The sequence below is a fragment of the Oculina patagonica genome, chromosome 2, assembly GCF_052425735.1.
Source record: "Oculina patagonica isolate OP01 chromosome 2, crgOcupat, whole genome shotgun sequence".
Classification (NCBI taxonomy): Eukaryota; Metazoa; Cnidaria; class Anthozoa; order Scleractinia; family Oculinidae; genus Oculina; species Oculina patagonica.
The window spans coordinates 34,191,788-34,210,997 of record NC_135759.1 but is presented as its reverse complement, the minus strand read 5'-3'; the positions used below and the strand labels follow the sequence as shown (position 1 = coordinate 34,210,997).

The 19,210-nt window shown below is 36.2% G+C and overlaps 1 protein-coding gene across 1 annotated transcript; it reads right to left on the bottom strand.

Annotated features, from left to right (window-relative positions):
* Window positions 1–436: 436 nt before the first annotated feature.
* On the bottom strand, window positions 437–17,467 carry LOC144644321 (synaptotagmin-7-like). Its single transcript, XM_078503785.1, has 4 exons — window positions 17,274–17,467; window positions 15,801–16,570; window positions 2,534–2,648; window positions 437–1,792 (listed from the first exon to the last, which is right to left on the bottom strand). The coding sequence occupies exons 1-4, from the start codon at window positions 17,317–17,319 to the stop codon at window positions 1,485–1,487; spliced, it is 1,239 nt and encodes a 412-aa protein (XP_078359911.1). The 5' UTR covers window positions 17,320–17,467; the 3' UTR covers window positions 437–1,484.
* Window positions 17,468–19,210: the final 1,743 nt, after the last annotated feature.

Sequence of the window (19,210 nt, the reverse complement as noted above, 5' to 3'; positions counted from 1 at the left end):
CCCAGGGGGGTACTCCGGCTGTAAATGACGGGGATGATCGAATGGAGGCAAAACTCAGGACCCAAAAAAATCCCTAAGTCTTCCGACAATACCCCCAAAAAATCCCTGACCAAAAAAACCCCCCAAAAATCCCTTGTCAAATTACCCCTAAATTGCCAGGAGGGGCAATAACATAACACAGAGAACGCTCGTTTTGTTTATTCATCATACCATAAATACGCCAAGGCCGCGCCAAGGCACTTTAGTTCGTTTTTAATACCCAAGAAAATTCCCTATCTAAATCAAGTCACCCAAAAAAATACTTGCCAAATTTTCCAACCCCAAAAAATCCCGGAATCAAAAATTTCAAACCCCAAAAAATCCTTCAATATCCCCGTCATTGACAAGTCGGAGTACCCCCCTGGGTCCTCAGACATAAGTAAATATCACAACATAATGAAGAACCATGAATATAATTTATTTCACCTCTGAGCACTTGACTCATTTAATTTAGTTTCTAATTAAAAATACCACATTTTAAATTTATATACATCTTGTGATTTGTTTATGGTGTAGTAATATCTCTACCTACAAGTACAGTGGGGGAAATAATAGTTACATCCAGTCTCCTGAAGGGAGGGCCTCCCTTTTGATTTGTCATTTACAACTGGTGTTTTCTTGGATGACTTTTAAATAATTTAAAGAAGAACAATAAACAGCTCTGTAAAGAATATGCCTAAGGCCACAAAGTTCACATCTTTTTGGTCAGTAACCTGGGGGACTTCACAGAAAATTTGCGTTATCAACACAGGGAGCAGAGGAGTTAAATTTGACCTTTGTAAATATTAAAATGTTCAAGCTATTCGTAGCACTTGTCATACTTTATCCGATCTTTTTGCTTACATTGGTTAAGCCAGCAGGAAACTCTTTCCATAGTCTGTTGCATAATCAGAGCAGGTTTCCGTTCATGAAATAGATGGAACATTTAATATTACAAAAATCAAATTTGGCTTGTCTGCTCCCTGTGTTATCAAGGGTTAATTAGTGAATGATCTGAAACATCACATAGATGAAACTATTGACTGACACAACTCCAATCATGAAAACAGCAAAATACAAGGCGTTTTTGACAGAAAGCCACAAAAAAAAAATACTTTTGACAAAAATAATTCCAAGGCTTTTAAATTTTGCAGGTCAAATTGAAGGGCTTTCATGGAATGTATGAAATGAATTTATTCTGTCTGTCACAGGCTTGCATTTTTAAGTGTTGTGGGGAATATCTGAGTATCATAGAGCACTTTAAATTCCATTACAGGTACTTAAGTGTTGATTTTAAAACTTTTCAGTACCAGGTACCCTGAATAGAATTAAAATATTACTCATTCTTAGATGGGGTGTGGTGTGAATGAAAATTAACCAAACATGTAGAAGATGAAATTACACATGCTTAATGTACAATTGCTATTATTTTTTACACCATCGAATTAATACTGTGTTCCCATTTGTTAGTAAAGTTGAAGTCTATGCCATTGAGCTACAGGCTTCCTAGGGTTGCCCATCATTTCAGTCCAGTGCCGCAGTGAACTCCCTGTGGTACGGTATCCTAAGATCACCTGACCGATCATTTCATTTGTTGTTATACGGTCGAAGTCCATTACAGTGAAGACAAATGTAATGTCTCTTAGTTTGTCAACTGGGACGTAAAATATAAAGGATTCATTCCAGACAGGGTCCTTTGATCTTCTTTTAATTGTTGTTTTCTTCTTGTCTAATCTCTTTCCCCCATGCATGGAGTATATCTTGACATACGGATCTAATAAAAGAAAAAAATTAACAGTTAATCATGATAACAAGAAAAAAGAATCAATGCAAAAACCATATGAAATTTCTTCAATGAATACAGTTGTTGAAAAATTGTGGGTAGATGCCACTCTTTCCCTCACCCATTCCACGCCTAAAATGCCAATGATTATTTATTAATGAAGTGTAAACTGAATGTCTTAGGATTTATTTATATACTATAAACTTCATAAATCATTATTTTGGGTATTCTTTCCTGTTATGATGTGGCCCATCAAGCCGGAGCTTATCCTGATTTCAGTAGCATGGAGTGACTAGGAGTATTTCTACGCCCCTCTGGATGTGATGCTAGTCCATTGCAGCGTTACCCCTCAGTATTAAATTCGCCAGTACCCATTTATACACCTGGGTGGAGAGAGGCACTGAGGGTTAAGTGTCTTTCCCAAGAACACAACACAATGTCCCTGGCAAGAGTTGAACCTGGACCACTTGATCTGGAGTCTCGTGCACTAACCGTTAGGCCACCATGTCTCCCTTGATGTCTCCCCGCATTACTTGAAAGGAAAATAAAATAATTCCAGCTGAAGAAGATGGCGGCCACCTTAACATGTCTACTTCTGAGAGCTGTATAACTTAAAGCTTAAGGCCAGGACTGCATTGGGCCAAAGTGTCCCATGCTGCAGGAGCTTATCCTGGGCAGACGGCCGACTGGAAATATACAGTCAAATTTTAGAGAATCATTTCATTTTCTTACCACAAGATCCAATGAGGTCCATCTTCTTTAGTTTTGTTGCTTTCATGACTACCACTACAATTCTGTTGTTTGTTGGCTGGTACATCATGGAGATTAGGAGGTCACCCAGGTGTTCCTATCATGAAATTGGACAAAGGATAAATTATTCAAATATAGAATTAAATTCTCCAAGCAACAGTTGCAGCCTGATTTCTTAAACCTCCAGGGGAAAGGAAATCCCCGGGGAGGCTCCGACCCGAGGTCCAACCCCTTATATTACCCTTTTATATACACACGTACCATTTTGACAGAAAAGGCACCCCCTTCGAATACCTTTTACTGAAGAAAGGTACCCTTTCATATACCATTAAAGACCTGCATATGCTATGATACAGCCATAAGGTAGGTCTGTTCAAAATATCTTAATTGAAGGCCCTTTTGAAATATTATTATACCTAAATGACTGATATCCCAACCCTTTCACATACCTAAACTTGTAAAATCCCTTCCCTTTTAGATACAATCTGAAGCATTGAAAAGGTACCCCTCTAGGGCGGGGCCTCCCCATATAGGCCCTACTATAGGGAGCACCCCCTCCCCTCGGGAAGGAATCAAAGGAAAACTTGCAGCGTTTGCTGAAGAAAAGGAAAACTACTTTTAGTTCAAGTTATCAGGAAATTCGAGAAATGGGAATTCTACTTTAGTATATTGTGTTAAAATTATGTAACCTCATGTTAAGGAGAATTTGCATGTTAATATCAGGCCTGACAAAAAAATCAAATTAAGCATCTTTAGTATGTGATGAGTGGGCATACTTTTTTTGTATTTTTAGGCGGTGACGCCTATATGCCAGGGCACGATGGAGGGTTCGTTCGTGTGAGAACTAAGGATGGGCCGATACTCGATACCAAATATTCGATACATCGATATTTTGACAAATTTGAAAAGTATCGATACTTTCGAAAAATATCGCACTTTCGATACTGAACACGTGACCTGAGCCTGCGGTCTTCTGGTCAGCACCTGAGGTTTAAAAATGCACTTTTGCGCAAACAAATATTGATTTTCTTGTCAATATTTGCATTTTTCTATTGCCTTGACTTGATCTAGTCCACAGTGAAACAAAAAGACCAAAAATCAAATTCCTGGCTAATATTTATAATGCCAGGACTGTCCTTTGTATGGTCAAACAAATCACGTGACATACCAATGACGTCAGTACGAAAGGGACGTCATAATATCGATATCGATATCGATATCGAGAAAAAGGCAAATATCGTATCGATATCGTAGAGAACAGAGAGAGGAGAGAGGATTGGTAACAAAGCACATGCGACAGGTCACGTGAGGTATTTGTATTTGCCTGTCCGCCATCTTGGTCGCGCGATTGTGAACTTGTGAGTATTTTCTTGTAGCGAGAAGCCTTGACTTCAAGATTTGTAGCTGTTATATTTTTGCGCTCACCTACAAACACATAAAGAACTCGTAGTGCACACATACAGCTAAATCGACATACTCGCACACGAGATAGGTCGAGGGTCTACATAAATTGTGGTTTACGCATCGAGCTCTACGCTACGTGTCGGTGAGCTGTTTTGGTCAGACCCTGTCCTGTCATAACTGAAGTTGAACTGAATATAACCATTGAAAGCAATATAAACACTGTCAGAATTGAAATATTTGTCATCTTAACTACTGGCGACATTGTGATTTGAGCTTAACTGAAGACGTGATCAGTACAGAAGAAGTTTACTATCAAAACTGCTGAGATTGCAAAAGATAGAAAGGTGAGCTATCTAAGTTTTATTTGCTTGAACGTGTATTAACTACCGTAGGTTATGGTGTCTTTAATGCAATATAGAGCAGCAGTGGGGTTACATGACGTTCATTTGAAGGCCAAAGAATACTCGGATCGTATGAAAGGGAAATTCTGGTCTATGCTGTTGTTTATGTTTTACCTGGAAGCGATATATCTGCCAACATTAAAAAGAGTAATCCGTTCATGGCAAATGGCTTATTACGCTAGGCTTTGGTTTACACAAATTTGTCTTTATCGTTTCTATATTCCCTTGTTGATTCGACTTGCCAATGATGTTGAGATGAATCCTGGCCCTTTTTACGTTGTGAATTCGTCAAAAACTGTCACGGCTGACTATAATCAAGGTGATGTTGCACTGTTTGGAAGAAATGCTGGCAACCAATGCGTAGCGATGTGCCTAACTGCAGTTGTTTACAATTGTAAAAATAATGATCGTGGTCAAGAGATCAGCTAAATGAAGTTTTGATTCAAGGCAATGTGCTTTATTCTCATATTAGCAAGTCAGTAGGGAAAGACAGATTGTTGCTATCTGAAATTCCATCTGCATTGTCCATAAATGACGAAAACTTTTCCATTAATTTTAGCAGCAGTTTTGCTGGCGATTTACACATGTCTGATGTAAGAGACTGTTTTTTCCCATTGCAACATGTACTAAATATGTTAATAAAAGACTATGATGCCTTTCTGTTGACTGTTGAAATCAATACGGTTGCTATTATTATTGACAACAAAGGTAATTATAGAATTTTTGATTCTCATTCACGAGATATCCATGGTAACATTGCTGCAAATGGAACAGCAGTACTGTTGGAATTTACTAGTGTACAGGAAATGGTGCAGTATCTGCAAAACTTCTACAGAGAAAAGAATGTAGTGCCATTTGAAGTGTTGGGTATGAAAGTTGAAAATTTATCAGTTAATCAAAACTGAGGTACACAATTCTATGCTCTAAGTGACCTTTTCTACAACAGATAACACTGTAGGGTGCCAGGGATCATGCAGTCAAAGTCAATGTCACAATTTTGAATCAGACATAAGAAAAGAAAATGTAGTTAAAATAGCAGAAAGAGAAAACAAGCACAATAGAAGAACACAAAGAAAGCTTGCTGATGTTTAGAGAAAAGAAAACTGCAAGGAAAGAAGCTGAAACATGTGGTGAAAGGAACAATATGTCACAAATGTATAGAGAACAGTATGATAGAAAAAAAGCAATTGAAACCAAAGAGCAGAGAGAAAATAGGTTAAGAAAGCCCAAGGAAAAAGAATTAAAAAAAAGAAAATTGAGAGCAAAGAACAAAGAGAGGATAAATTAAAGAAGCATCGAGAACTAATGAGAAAAAGACGAGAAACTGAAACCGAACAGCAGAGAGAAAATAGGTTGAAAGAGAGAAGAGAACGATATAGGAAAAGCAAGGAAACTGAAACAAACAGCAGAGAGAAAATAGGTTGCAAGAGAGAAGAGAACGATATAGGAAAAGAAGGAAACTGAAACCAAAGAGCAACGAGAAAAAAGATTAAAGACAAAAAGGGAATTAAAACAAAGAGTAAAGGAAACTGAAACTAAAAACAAAAAGAGGAGAGGTCGATTAAAAGAAGAGAAGCTTACAAGGCCAAAAAGGGTTGTGATAATGACAAAACACAAAAATCTTGTGATGAATTGGTTGTTATTTTTCGTGAACTGGTTGCTTCAGGGCCAACGTTTGTTTGCACATGTTGTGAGCAGTTATGGTACAAACATAGTCTTGTCAGAACTGATACTGTACTAAAACTTAATAACAAAGCTGTATTAAGATGCATAAGAAAAGATGAACAGTGTTGTACAGCTCAATGGGTTGTCATAATGTTATAATCACCTGAAGCAGAATAAAGTGCCTCCATGTGCAGTCCAGAATAAAATGAGTTTTCCACATAAACCTGACCATTTAGACTTAAAGAACTAAGTGGAGGCTTGTATCACACGATTGATCTTTCAAAAATAACGAAGCAGCTAGGGGAAAGCAATATAAAATGCAATATGATGTCCTGCTTGTTGTACTGTGTATCTTCACTATCAACTAGAACTTCAAGTGCAGTTAGAATAAAAAAGAACTATGTCCTTCTCAAATATTTGCGCTGTGTTGACTGAATGGTGCACTTTAAAGAGAAAGTATCAACTGCAGTTATGGCGGGTCATGATTATGTGCTTGAGAGTTCAACAACTTACAAAAAAAAACTATCTTATTTTACCTTGAATCTTTTTCAAAGCGGCTTTTATTTGCCTTACTGTGAAAGTTTTTTTTATCTTTGTATGATCATGAGTAGAATATACTGAGTGTTGTGAGGAGGAATAATTATTTTTTATATACTGTATATGAAGTGGTTTCTTTTGTTCTTTGTGTAGTGCCTGGAAAAAGAGAATCACTTTTTATGAAATGGCCATTAATATCTACCACATAGTGTGATCCTCTCATTCATAGCAAAGCTATATACTGTTGTGGTCATATTTTTTTCTTAATGTTTGGGGGGTCCGCTTCTCGCCATCGACTTTGGCTGGCGACATTTCATCGCCCACTGGCGACTAAGGTTTGTAGAGACAAGATTGATAAAAAATTCGGGCCGTTTTTAACAATTATTATCATTTTTATCTTAGTGATGTCCTTGAGAAAACTGGTTTTATTTATTCCCAAACTAGAAACTGCGACCGCCATCGCCTTTCGGCGCGCCCTTCGCTGTCTTCTCGTTCTTCCGCGGACGCTGATTTCCTCATTTACTTAAACTGGTAAGGCTACATGAAAAACTTTGTGGAAGATTTAGAATTTCAATCCAGGCTACTAAGCTACGATTCCAAAGAAACTTCTTTTGTCACTGTGTTGATGAAAAATATGTCGATATTAAATTTGGATGATGTTTTTTATATTATTAAAGAGCGGATGTTTGGGTAAGACTGTAAAGTATTTTCCGTTTAAATGTTAGAGAGTTAACATTCGATAAAGAAGACTTTTTAAACTCTACTTATAGGCGGGTACAGCATTTCTTTGAGTGATTGTCATCGTTGTTTTGTGGTATAAGTAAGCTGTTTTTGAGCATTGAATGGCCAAAAATACACAAGAAGAACAATGTTTCGTCTTTTAAGTGTAAAAGGAAAGTCAATCGAAAAAATTGGCGACCTGAAGTTGCCATCTGGCGACTAAAACTTTCGGTCCGGTCGCCAGGTGGCGCCGATGTAAAAAATTTAATTTCGGACCCTGAAAGGGTATGGATTAGCAAACACTATTTCTCTTAAAGCGTTAGTAGGTATACCAGTAACTTTGAATGTATCAAGATGCTCATCTAGTGCAACAGATGTGCATTTATCTAGTGGATCTTTGTAGGATTCCTGTCCAACTGAAATGGAGGTAAATGACCCTTGGAATGAAGTGGATGAATCTGAATGTGTGCTGGTACTTTGGACACAATGTTAACATCCCCGGACTTTGTAGAAGATTGTGAACGTGAAAAGGTTTTGAACTTTGCACCAGGTGAAAGCAATCATCCAATTAGATTTTCAAAGACAATATTGCGAAGAGCTAGCATATCCTGGTATATTCTGTGGTCACGCAAGAGCAGATAATAAGGAAAGAAATGTACCTGTGTATTATAGTGACATTTGCAAATCAGAGTTAAGGCGTTCTGATCGTAGAGTTGCTCAGTGTATGGAAAATATTTTCTTTAAACTGAAAAAGCTGCAAATGAAAATAATTTTAGGCAAGTGCCAGATTGTATTGCGAAAGCATAAAAAAATGGAAAGAGACTAACAGCAGGCGAGTTAAAAAAAGAAGGTGCTTTAGACAAATTAGTTCATTTGAATGAAGGTTACCGATTTCTAAGAGCTCTTCGTGGTTCCCCACCATACTTTGAGAAGTCTAAGAGAGATCTATTTGCCATGATAAGGCAACTTGGATCTGCGACACTTTTTTGTAGCTTTTCTGCAGCTGAAACAAAGTGGAATCATCTGTTAAGAATGTTAGGTGAATTAATTGATCACCAAGTATACAGAGATGATGAATTAAATGCCTTGTCATGGGAGGAAAAGTCAAGGTTAATTCAAAGTGATCCCGTCACATGTGCAAGGCATTTTGATTTCCAAGTTCAGCAACTAATTGTAAAATTTTTGCAAAGTGATTGTGCACCACTGGGGAAAATAGCAGATTGGTTTTATCGAGTTGAATTTCAACAACGTGGCTCGCCACACATTCATATGCTTTTATGGATTGAAGGTGCACCAAAGTTTGGTGAAGATTCAGACGAAAAAGTTTGTGAATTTGTTGATAAAATCATTTCTTGTTCAAAACCTGCAAGTGGCTGTGAACTAGATGAATTAGTTTCTCGTCAAGAAATAAACATTCATTTACCTGTAAAAAGAAGTTTCAAAAAAGTGCAGATTTAATTTTCCTCAGCCTCCAATGAAAAGCACTAAATATTTATCCTTTAAGTGACATTGAGAATACAAGTCTTTTGAATCAACACAAGGCTACTTGGAAAGAAATCAATGAAAAACTTAATACTATGAGGGAAGGAGAGAATATTTCATTTGAAAAACTTCTTAATGAACTTGCGGTCGCTGAAGAAGAAATATTCTGGCTATTCGATCTTCCCTAAGTAGGGCAAAATTTTTTTGAAACGAAAGCCAAACGAACTTCGAATCAATAATTATAACAAGCACTGCTTGCTTGCATGGAGAGCAAACATGGATGTCAATTTATCCTAGTATTACTCTTGTGCAACATATGTTGTTTCTTACGTATCAAAGGCACAGAGAGGTATGAGTGAACTTTTGAGAAAAGCATGTGAGGAAGCTCGAGAAGGAAATTTGAGTATTAAACAGCAAGTGCGTGACATCGGTAACAAATTCTTAAACAATGTTGAAATAAGTGCACAAGAGGCGGTATATATCGTACTTCAGTTACCAATGCGACGCTCCTCTCGTGAAGTGGTGTTTATCAATACAGCTTTACCAGATGAAAGAGTGTGTCTTTTGAAATCGATGGATGACATACAGCAGCTAGAAGATGAGTCTGAAGATATTGAATCAGGTGGCTTGATAAAAAGGTATACTAAAAGGCCATCTTGTCTAGAGAATGTGACATTAGCTGATTGGGCCGCTTGGTATGACAATAGGAATTCAAACCTTAAAAATCTAAAAAATCCAAAAATACTGATGTTGATGGTTTGCCATTAGAAATATTTGATGATGATAACCATGAAGATGATGTTGGTAAAGACATTACTGATACATGTAGCAATGAGCTGACATCAAAGAAGGGCAAAAAAGAACCTCAGAAGCGGTCAAAAGCTAGGGTAATAAGAAGTGTATGGTTTAATAGAGAAAGTCATCCTGAAAAGCACTATCGTGAGCTGCTAATGTTATTTACTGCTTGGAGAGATGAAAATACTGATTTGCTAGGAGACTGTGAGAATTACATGGAGAGGTGTCAGATATTGAAAAAACAGATAAATGACCAAATGGCTCAGTATGCACCATGTAGTGAACAACTAGAGCAAGCATTAGATGATGTACAAACTATAGAAAGCACTGATGATATGTGGGATTGTGTAGCTCCAAACACACAACATGTAGAACTGAGTCACCTTGCAGAAAATGAATGTCAACATGTATGCAACAAGACGAAGTAGGGAACTATGATCTTTCTGGAGATCTGGGAATTCCTGCTAGTACTACTAGTAATTATGAAATAATATCTATTTGATGAATTGCAGATGAAGAGTATAGGGAAGCTGTTCGTTCTCTAAATGTCGAGCAGTTAAATTTTTTCTACCATGTTTTACACCTTGTGAAGACAACCAGTGAACCCTTCTATTTGTTTCTTTCTGGTGGCGCTGGAGTTGGAAAATCTCACTTGACTAAAGTACTGTTTCAAGCAGTTTACAAATATTTAAACACAAGAGCTGGTGTTGATTTTCATCAAATTACAGCTATTCTAGTTGCTCCGACTGGTAAAGCTGCCTATAATATTCAAGGAAGTACAATCCATACAGCATTAGCAGTGCCAGCAAACCAGTCCTTAAAGATTTATAAAAGCTTGATGCCAGTCGTTTGAATTCCTTGAGATGTAATGCTGGTTTGAAGTAATTTATTGATGAAGTATCAATGGTAGGAAATTCCATGTTTAATATTCAAAAAATCCAAGCTAGTAAGATAATATTTTGGAGGAGTGAGTATTATAGAGTTGGAGATTTGTTTAACTTCAACAGTTTTGTGGCTATTTTTTGAAGATTGGTGTTATCTCCTTACAGCTAATCTGTGGAGAAAATTTTAGATTTATGTAGCGTCAAAGGTCGCGAGTTGCAGATCTAACCGGCTGCGTGAGGGTATTCACACTGAGAATGACTTGAATATACTGAGAGCAAGAATCGTTGAAGATCCTGATCAGAACTATCTCAGACATGCTCCCCACCTATTCATTCAAAATGACAGAGTTGATGAGTTTAACAAGTCAGTTTATAATTCTGCAGCTGGCAGAAAATTTATTGTCAAGGCAGTTGATAGTGTCATTGGTGCTCAGTCTGAGGAATTAAAGGCACGGCTATTGAAACAGGTTCCAGATGATCCACGAAAAACTATGCAATTAGCAGCCTGTCTTGCAATTGCAGAAAATGAAAGGATTGAGGTCTGTCAAAACATCAGATTGGATGATGGTCTTACGAATGGTAGTGCAGGTTTAGTGAGATTTATTAGTCTGCTAAATTCTGATTGTCCTGATGGAATTGTTTGGGTTGAATTTGATCATGCTAAAGTTGGAGAGAAAACTCGGAATGAAAATAGAAGCCTTTACAGTGATAATATCCAGCAGAGTTGGACACCAATAAAACCTGTTTGTGTAACATTTTTTGTAGGAAGAGGTAAAGCTGCTCAGATCGTTCGAAAAAATTTCCTTTACGGCAATCTGCAGGAAAAACTATTCACCGTTCTCAGGGTGACACTGAAACCAAGGTTGTAGTTGATCTTACTTCAAGAAGAGCTATTCCTCACATTCATTATGTTGCATTAAGCAGAGTTACTACCATTGATGGATTGCATATAAAGAATCTCAATGAAAAAAAGATAACTGTGAGTAACAAAGTTAAGAATGAAATGCAGAGATTGCGAACAGCAGCTTATCTTCAGCCGTCTATAATATCCCTTGCAGACATTGGTGAGAATTTTGTCAAGATAGTCTTTCTTAATGCACGTTCTCTTCACAAGCACATATCAGATGTGAAAAATGATTTCAATGTTAAGGCAGCAGATATAAATATCTTTGTTGAAACTAGATTGTGGGTGTTTGACCAAAATGACGAATTTGAAATTAATGACTTCTCCTTGTTTAGAAACGATGCATTGTTTGATAGGCAGTTGCATACACAAAGACCATTCTATGGAACTGAGTATACCAGAGCTCAGTGTTATGATGAATATCCTAAATGTCAAAATTCATGAGTTGAAATCAATTATAAGTGAATGTCTGCAGTGTTGTTAGCTGGCATTTAGCAAAGCCAATAGAATTCTTCGATTGAGAGACTTCCCATTATTCGTTTTCAAAATACTTGGTGATTTTAACATTGATTTTAATGATGGTGACAGAATATTGTAATCAACTATAAAATAATTAAAAAATCGAAACTGGTGTTCTCGAAACTTTAGTGACCATAGCTGTGTGGAGAACAAGAGAAAATTAATTTTTGTAGGCTAAATAAGAAGAACTTTATCCCCATACCAATAAATTATACTCATAATTTTCGTTCATTGTTTGGAGTTTTATTGTATTAATCCCTCTCTAATTTATTTAATTGTGAGAGTTTGTAATGAACTATTAGGTCTTGGGTAAAATGAAAGTATGTTTAAATAAATATTTAGTACTACTTGTGTACATTTAGGTGTTGGTTCCCCTTGGGTCTTGGCCTTTGTCCCTATTTGTATCCCTGGTCACAAATGATACTTAGTAATTTTGTCTGGTCCATGAAATTTGTTATATCGATGTAATCTAAGGGTGGCTCCTGGGCTAGGCTTCCTGCACTAATTTACTAGTCTTGTTTCTGTTGGCTGGCGGGCCGTAGGACTCCCTCTCTAATTAACATCGTTGAGGATATTCATATTTTTTAAAATATTTATTTTTTTTTCTTTTATATTAAGAATGAAACAAAAAGCTCAACTGATTGCATTTTCCAACTTCATCTAATTATTTCTAAGATATTAAAAAAAAGCAACAACCATGTAGCGGTAACATTCAAGTTGAAAAGAAACTGTGTAAATTCCGTTCACCAATAAAGACCTTCAATCGAGGTCTTCACTGGCTCACCACTGTATCAACTTTACTTTCTGAGTCCACTTGTACTGTATGTGTGTATCACCTCCAAATATAAATATCTTATTGGACTGTATATCTTGCATCACAATTGTAAGTCAGTGTAAAACTTTCAGCAGCATTTAAACAAGAGTACATAAAACTGTATCAACCTTACTTGCTGGACTTCACTTTAGTGTCGTATTACTCTAAAATGTAGTAAATTTTTGGACTTATTGGTCTTATCCTCATCACAATTGTATAGTCAGTGAAGAAAATATCAGCTGATTTAAAAAGAGTTAATCAAGATGATTATTTCAAAAGTATTTTCTCCAAAGTTGTAAGCTTCCTGGCTTTCTAGTACAGTTGCATACTATTTGCATTCCATGTAAAAAGTGAAATGAAAGAATTTAGTTAGATGGTTCAAGTTTAAATGTCAATTTTGTGATCAAAGTAGCTAATATTTGCGTTTTTTTTAAATTGGTTAGAAATACCTTACCTTGGGATGCACAACTTAATAAAAAATACCATCAAAAAATTATTGTAAAATTTTATTTACTTAAAACTCCTTTCCCCCTTTTATAGCAAATGAGTCAGTCTCTAATATCAACTTTAATCAACGATGTCTATCAAACTTGGATATCTTTTCTTTTTGGCTCAATCACTCAAAAATAGACCTTTTTAGCTTTGTGTGTCAATGCCCATCACAAAAACGTGCTCCCTAGAAATTTCTTTTAACTCTCTGAATATCGTGAAGTAATTCTCAAGGGTAACATCACATAGTCAGAAATGGGACAACAAAAAAAAAGCCCAAAAGGTCTATTCCCAGTCTGTCTGGGCTTCAAAATACTGACTTGCTATACTGAAACGTCACCGCCTTTGCATGCATTGCGTGCCGGTTATTGTAAGTGATGTGCTTTTGTGTGTTTGCAATTAAAAAAAAAAAAAAAAAAAAATGTGATATTGCATATGTTGTATTGCATCCTGCAAACTTAAAATACTATAGTGACAAAAGTTTGATTTCAACCTATATTGAGTCAGCTGCTTGATACAATCTGTGATTTTGTATATACTTTTTTTATTGAGAACATGTGTTAGAAGGCTCATATTAAGCCTTTTTATTAGCTTTTCTTCCAATATCAGTGGTTGTAACTTAAAATTTGAAGAGTAGCTTATCTCCAGAGGGATCGAACATTACAGTCTGGGACTGCTAAAATTGCTAGGAAACCGACTCAAGCTTAAAACATTTTCATTAAATCTTTAATCACTTTCAATTATCTTTTCTGTTTACTCAGCTCCTTCCATCAGTAAAACAAATAAAGATGTTGGAAGGAAACAGTCAGAATTGGCACTTTAGAAGATGTTAATCACAAAAACAAAACACTTTTCCTACATTGGATTTTTTGTATAAATAAAATTCTTTGTTTTGTAATAAATTCATCTGTCGCCTAGTTAATGTGCTTTCTCGTACCATATGTCTCCCTATATCAACATTTTGATTTTGCTTTGTCAATTCATAATACACCTACGCATTGGTGATTTACATTTTAAATGCCAGTATCTCTTATTGTTTTGTAACAAATTGGAACTGTGTTTTGAAGAGGAGAAGCTTTGCATTGTTCCATAACATCTAAAGAAAATAATTTATTATGCTCAACATGTCTCATCATTTTTATTGAAGTTTCATGTTTTTCAGACAAATACTTTGACTAAGTGAATTCTTAAAAAAATTAAAAGTAACAAAAACTGTTACCTTTAAATGTCTCCAATATAAATTTGCAAGTTAAAGAAGCAATGCTGCTATCGTAAAAATATAGTGAAAAAAATATATACCTGTAGTGAGTATGTGCACGTGGGAGTGTTGTGTCGTATGTTTTATCAACACCAGTTTAAAAAAAGAGAAGTTTAGGGTGTTAATGGCATAATTTGCTTTAAATGTGGGATTTGGATTAGCTTAACATCTGTAAAATCTAGTAATTTATTTTATTTATTTATGAGCCTTATTTCAATCCAAAACTGATTACAATTTCCCCATATTTTATGCATTTCCCCCAGTGTTCCACCAAAACATCGAATGTCATTATGCAATTTTCAATTACCGTTTTTTTTTAATTCTTTATAATGAAAAAGGAATGATAACCTCTTTTAATTGAATATCCAAAATAAATTCAGATCACTGCAACTACTGTCAGTTTTATTATTGGAAATTAGTGTTTTAATTATTAAGCTTTCAACTAAAATTCGTTTCCAGATGCAACAATGAATTGCATTTCTATCTATTAAAATTCTGAAACACATTTATTACAACTGCATTGTGTAGTACCCAATTTTTTGAAAAAATAAAATGGAAAATAATGAGTTGAGTACATTTTCCAAATTTAAACAACCTCAAATTTAAGTGAGCTGTTTCTATGAAGAGAAAAAGAGAGTCAAATTTCATTTGAATTATATGCTTTTAGCTTATGTTCATAAGGTATCAACTTAAAACGGCCAGGAAATGTCCTCTATGTACATTGTACATTGTGGAAAAATAAAAAAAAAGATATATTGTAATATTTTTAAAGAATTAATTATAAAGCTGTTCGTGTATTAAACACAGGGGGGCAGTTGTTTCTAAATTATTAATTCCTCCTTTTTTTCAGAAAACGTTTTGTCTTAAAAAAATTCATTAAGGGACATTAAATTTGTTTAATTTTTTTGACGTATAAATTATTTCCTTATAGCAGTGCGTTCTCTGTATGCAGTCTACTGTTCCTTATATGACAACATTTCTTATTCATAAAAATCTATTAATGTAAGTATGGTGTTTTTTAGATAAGACATACATCTGCCACAATAATAACATTGTTTCTTTTGGACCTTGCTTGTAAAAACCTCGTATTGTCAAGGTTAAAGAAATTAACACATGAAAAAATCGGAAAACAATTCTGAAATTAATGAGCCGTGCACGCGAGGCGCCACAAATCTGTTTAATATATTTTTTGAGATTTTTAAGTCTTTAAGGAGACCCGCTAAAATTTTGTGGCCTAAAAACCAATTTATTGGGATAATGAAAGGCACTTCTTAAGAGTTACAAGATAAGGCAATATTTTGGTTGCACGAAACAACAATTTTTTAAAAATAAAATAAAATAAATAATTAAAAAAAAGTTAACAAATCTGTCTCATACCTGGCGTTTACAAGGCTGCAGGTCCTTGCAAAATGTGAGAGTCATGGGTCCCAAATCTATATCACTGAGAGGGATTTCTATTTCTCCAATCGGATCGTTTCGGGAAAAACGATCGTAGTCCAGCACTTGTAGATACAACGTTCGACTTAGTAACTTGTTATGTGGAAATCCTTCAAATCGAAAAACTTCGTTCCAAGTTGGGTTGAGATTTTTTCTTTTGATTCGTGTTTCCATTTTGTGTTTCTTGTCTGGAAGTAGCAGAATTTTCACAAAAGGGTCGCTGGTTCCGCTAAAATCTTTGGCGGGGAGTCCAGAAGCTTTAATAATTTTCAACGAAAGCACCATTTCTTGGGAATCGTAGCTAATTGAAAAGTAAAGCTTTCCCAGGTCTTCTTTAGAAGAAGATTCGATCAAGGGTGGTTCCGGTGGGATCACGATACTCGAAACATCGGGCTGGGGTGCTTGAACATCGTACTCTTGAGGAGGGGGCTGAGAAAACTTCAAAGATTTCTTCAGATGACCGGGTGATTCGAGCCTCTTTTCAGGCGGTGAAACGTCCGACAGCGATGAATATCTTGCAAATGCACGGTATTTGTGACCGGGAACGCCATAGAGCTGAGAGTCCGAAGACGAATCGTAGTCACTTTCAGTGCTCCCCTTGTCGTCGTCAGATCCTTTCCAACATTTATAACACCAGGTACACAACACTACTATGCTTGCGAGTGAAACAATACTGGCAACAACAGCTACAATGTTAGGGCCGTAAACAACTGTGGAATACAAAGTGAGAGAGAGCGTTATGTGGTCTGTTATTCGATATGGAAAAAACAAACTGACCCCCTTCCTTTTGCAATATTTTTGAATTTGATGTATATTTGGCCGTTAAAAATGCGTTTCGGAAAACGGTAATTTTCCTTAGGTGTAAGTGATTATTGTGTGTTAAAAACGGTTAAAATATTATTATTCTTTCCGTTTTTATCGCTCATTAGAAATTCGCTTTGAAAGGAGTACGAAATAGAAAGCCATTTAAACGCACAAAGCCATTTCAAGGTTGATTGCTTCCGGTGGAAATTGGAACAACGATTCTCCAAACCAACTTCATTTCACACTTTCGTATTTTTTGCAACATTAAGAGATTCACTTTTGTGGTTTTAAGCGCAACATGGCAGAAGTTAATCAAGTGTTCATCTCCGTGTTTTCCATTAAAGATAAGCTTACATAAACAGCTCATTTCATCAAACCGTTGGCTTATTCCGCCACTCCGTTCAAACCTTCGATCTTAAAAATATGCCAAGTCGATTTCACATTTAATTTAACAACCCTACAGTAAAGAGGCTTTACACATTAACCATCGAGGACGTAAATGATCGCTACAGTTGGCAGATGATGGAAAACAAAAAACTGTTTTGTTAAGTTCTCGGCCCTCGTGTTATTACGAAAAATTGAATACAAATTCTAACTAATATTACTTGCCTGTGTTAGCTTGAGAAGTGTGTTGTTGGACGCTGTATGCAATCATCTTTGGGCATTATTTTGATCCATTTCTCCTATTAATTTACAGCATCCAGCGCTTGTAGCCTTTAAATGTCCGATCCGTTGAGGGACCACTAAATTATCTGTTGCGATACCTTTGAACGAACTTTTAATGTTTTTTTCACTTTTTCACCCCGCATAATTATTAACTCATTGTTCCCCATGGCAACTTAAGCTTGATTGGCAGGAATGATAAAGAAAATTTGGCTCCAATGCGGAAAATTCGCGCCAAATTTGCATGTCCATATGTAGTGTTGCCAAGAGTAGCACGTCTGGAGTAAATGAATAGTCGTTGATTAGCCTTCTAGCGCCACGCAAGAAGTTCTTTTATACACTCACTCATCAGACTTTATTCACGAAGCTTTAAATGACGAATGTTTTGCCTTAAAATATACTGCATGGTTGTCAGGGAATAAATTATATACGGTATGCTTTGATGTATAATGCATGCAACAGGATCAAGAGGTTAAACCAAAATTCCGCCTTCCTCACGAGCAGTGATCCATAAAAACAACGCTAATATACAGACAATACGCGAATCAAGACACTTCTAAGAATAAATTACAAAACACAACCGTTAAAATTTAGTAAACTGGAGTTCTTTGGAAGAACGTGAAGACATTGCTCTATTGACACATGGATCTTTTGGGTATTCTCTTTAATACCCCGTGGGCGTAGTGTTAAAACACTTTACACGAATGTTTTTCAAAGCAAATAAAGAAAAACAATATCACTGGCCAAAGAATTTATTCCGTTTGGATTTGACGTATTTATGAGCTACTGACGTAGTATCGTTTCTGGGAGACTAGGGACAAATAAAGTGTCTTGCTCGTTAACTGTTTATAAAAGAATTTCAAATTTCAAATATTAAACAACACAACTCGAACTGAAGCAATATTTTCTTGTCTTCATTTGCATTTCTTGCCCCCTTGCAGACTCTTGTCGATTTATGTTGTGCGAAAAAGACGCTATCTATATCAAGGCGTGTGAAGTGAGTGCTGAGTATTTTTGCCAGATGTCGCTCACAGCAATCAGATTACACTACCCTGATATCAGCCCCCGGCATTTCTTTAATTTCTAACTGTCATCGTTTGAGGACTGCAAAGTCATGAACGAATGGTGGACCTAATTTTCTTTTACATTCGTGTTTTTTTTGGATGAGCGAGTTGTTCTTATCTTTTAACAGCCATTTGATCTGTAGGGTGGTTCAGTTAAAACCAGTTGATCGCCTTATCCCTTCTAACAAGCTTTAGATGCAGGGCTGATCAAACAGCAAAGGATTGATGTTAAATTTATGTTGGCCCAATTTAACATCAATCCCTAGCTGATTGATCAGCCCTACATCTATATATAAAGCTTGTTTATCAAGTTTACTGTTGATCCTGATCTACACCAAGATTCGGCTACAATTTGCTCCTGTTTGTCACAGTGGTCCTTTCATAGTTACAGAAGTCACTCCTATCCCATCTAAAACGGATTGCTAGTCCATAATAAGATTAAAAGAAACGGATTTTCAGCATACACCGGCTTTATACATCAGTTATGGATTACTTCGCTTTACTCTGCCTGCTGGGTGCGCCGCGGAGTATAAAATTGTTTTTGTCTTGTGTCAGTAACTATTCTTGTCAGTTATAACTATCGCCAGGGAACCGTGAAGATTGAAGTGCGAAAACGTGCAAGCCAGCGAGTATCATAGAAGCGAGGGTTCTGGGAAAAAGATAGGAGCTTGAGTATCCGCACAAGATTTCACAAGCAGTAGTGTAGTTGCTCTCGTAAACTTCTAATTCTACTGGTCCTTTGGTATAGCGGTTGCTTCTGTTTTGGGGGTTAAGGGAATTGTTCCTGTTGTTTGTTCCATTGTTCTCTAGAAGGGTAAC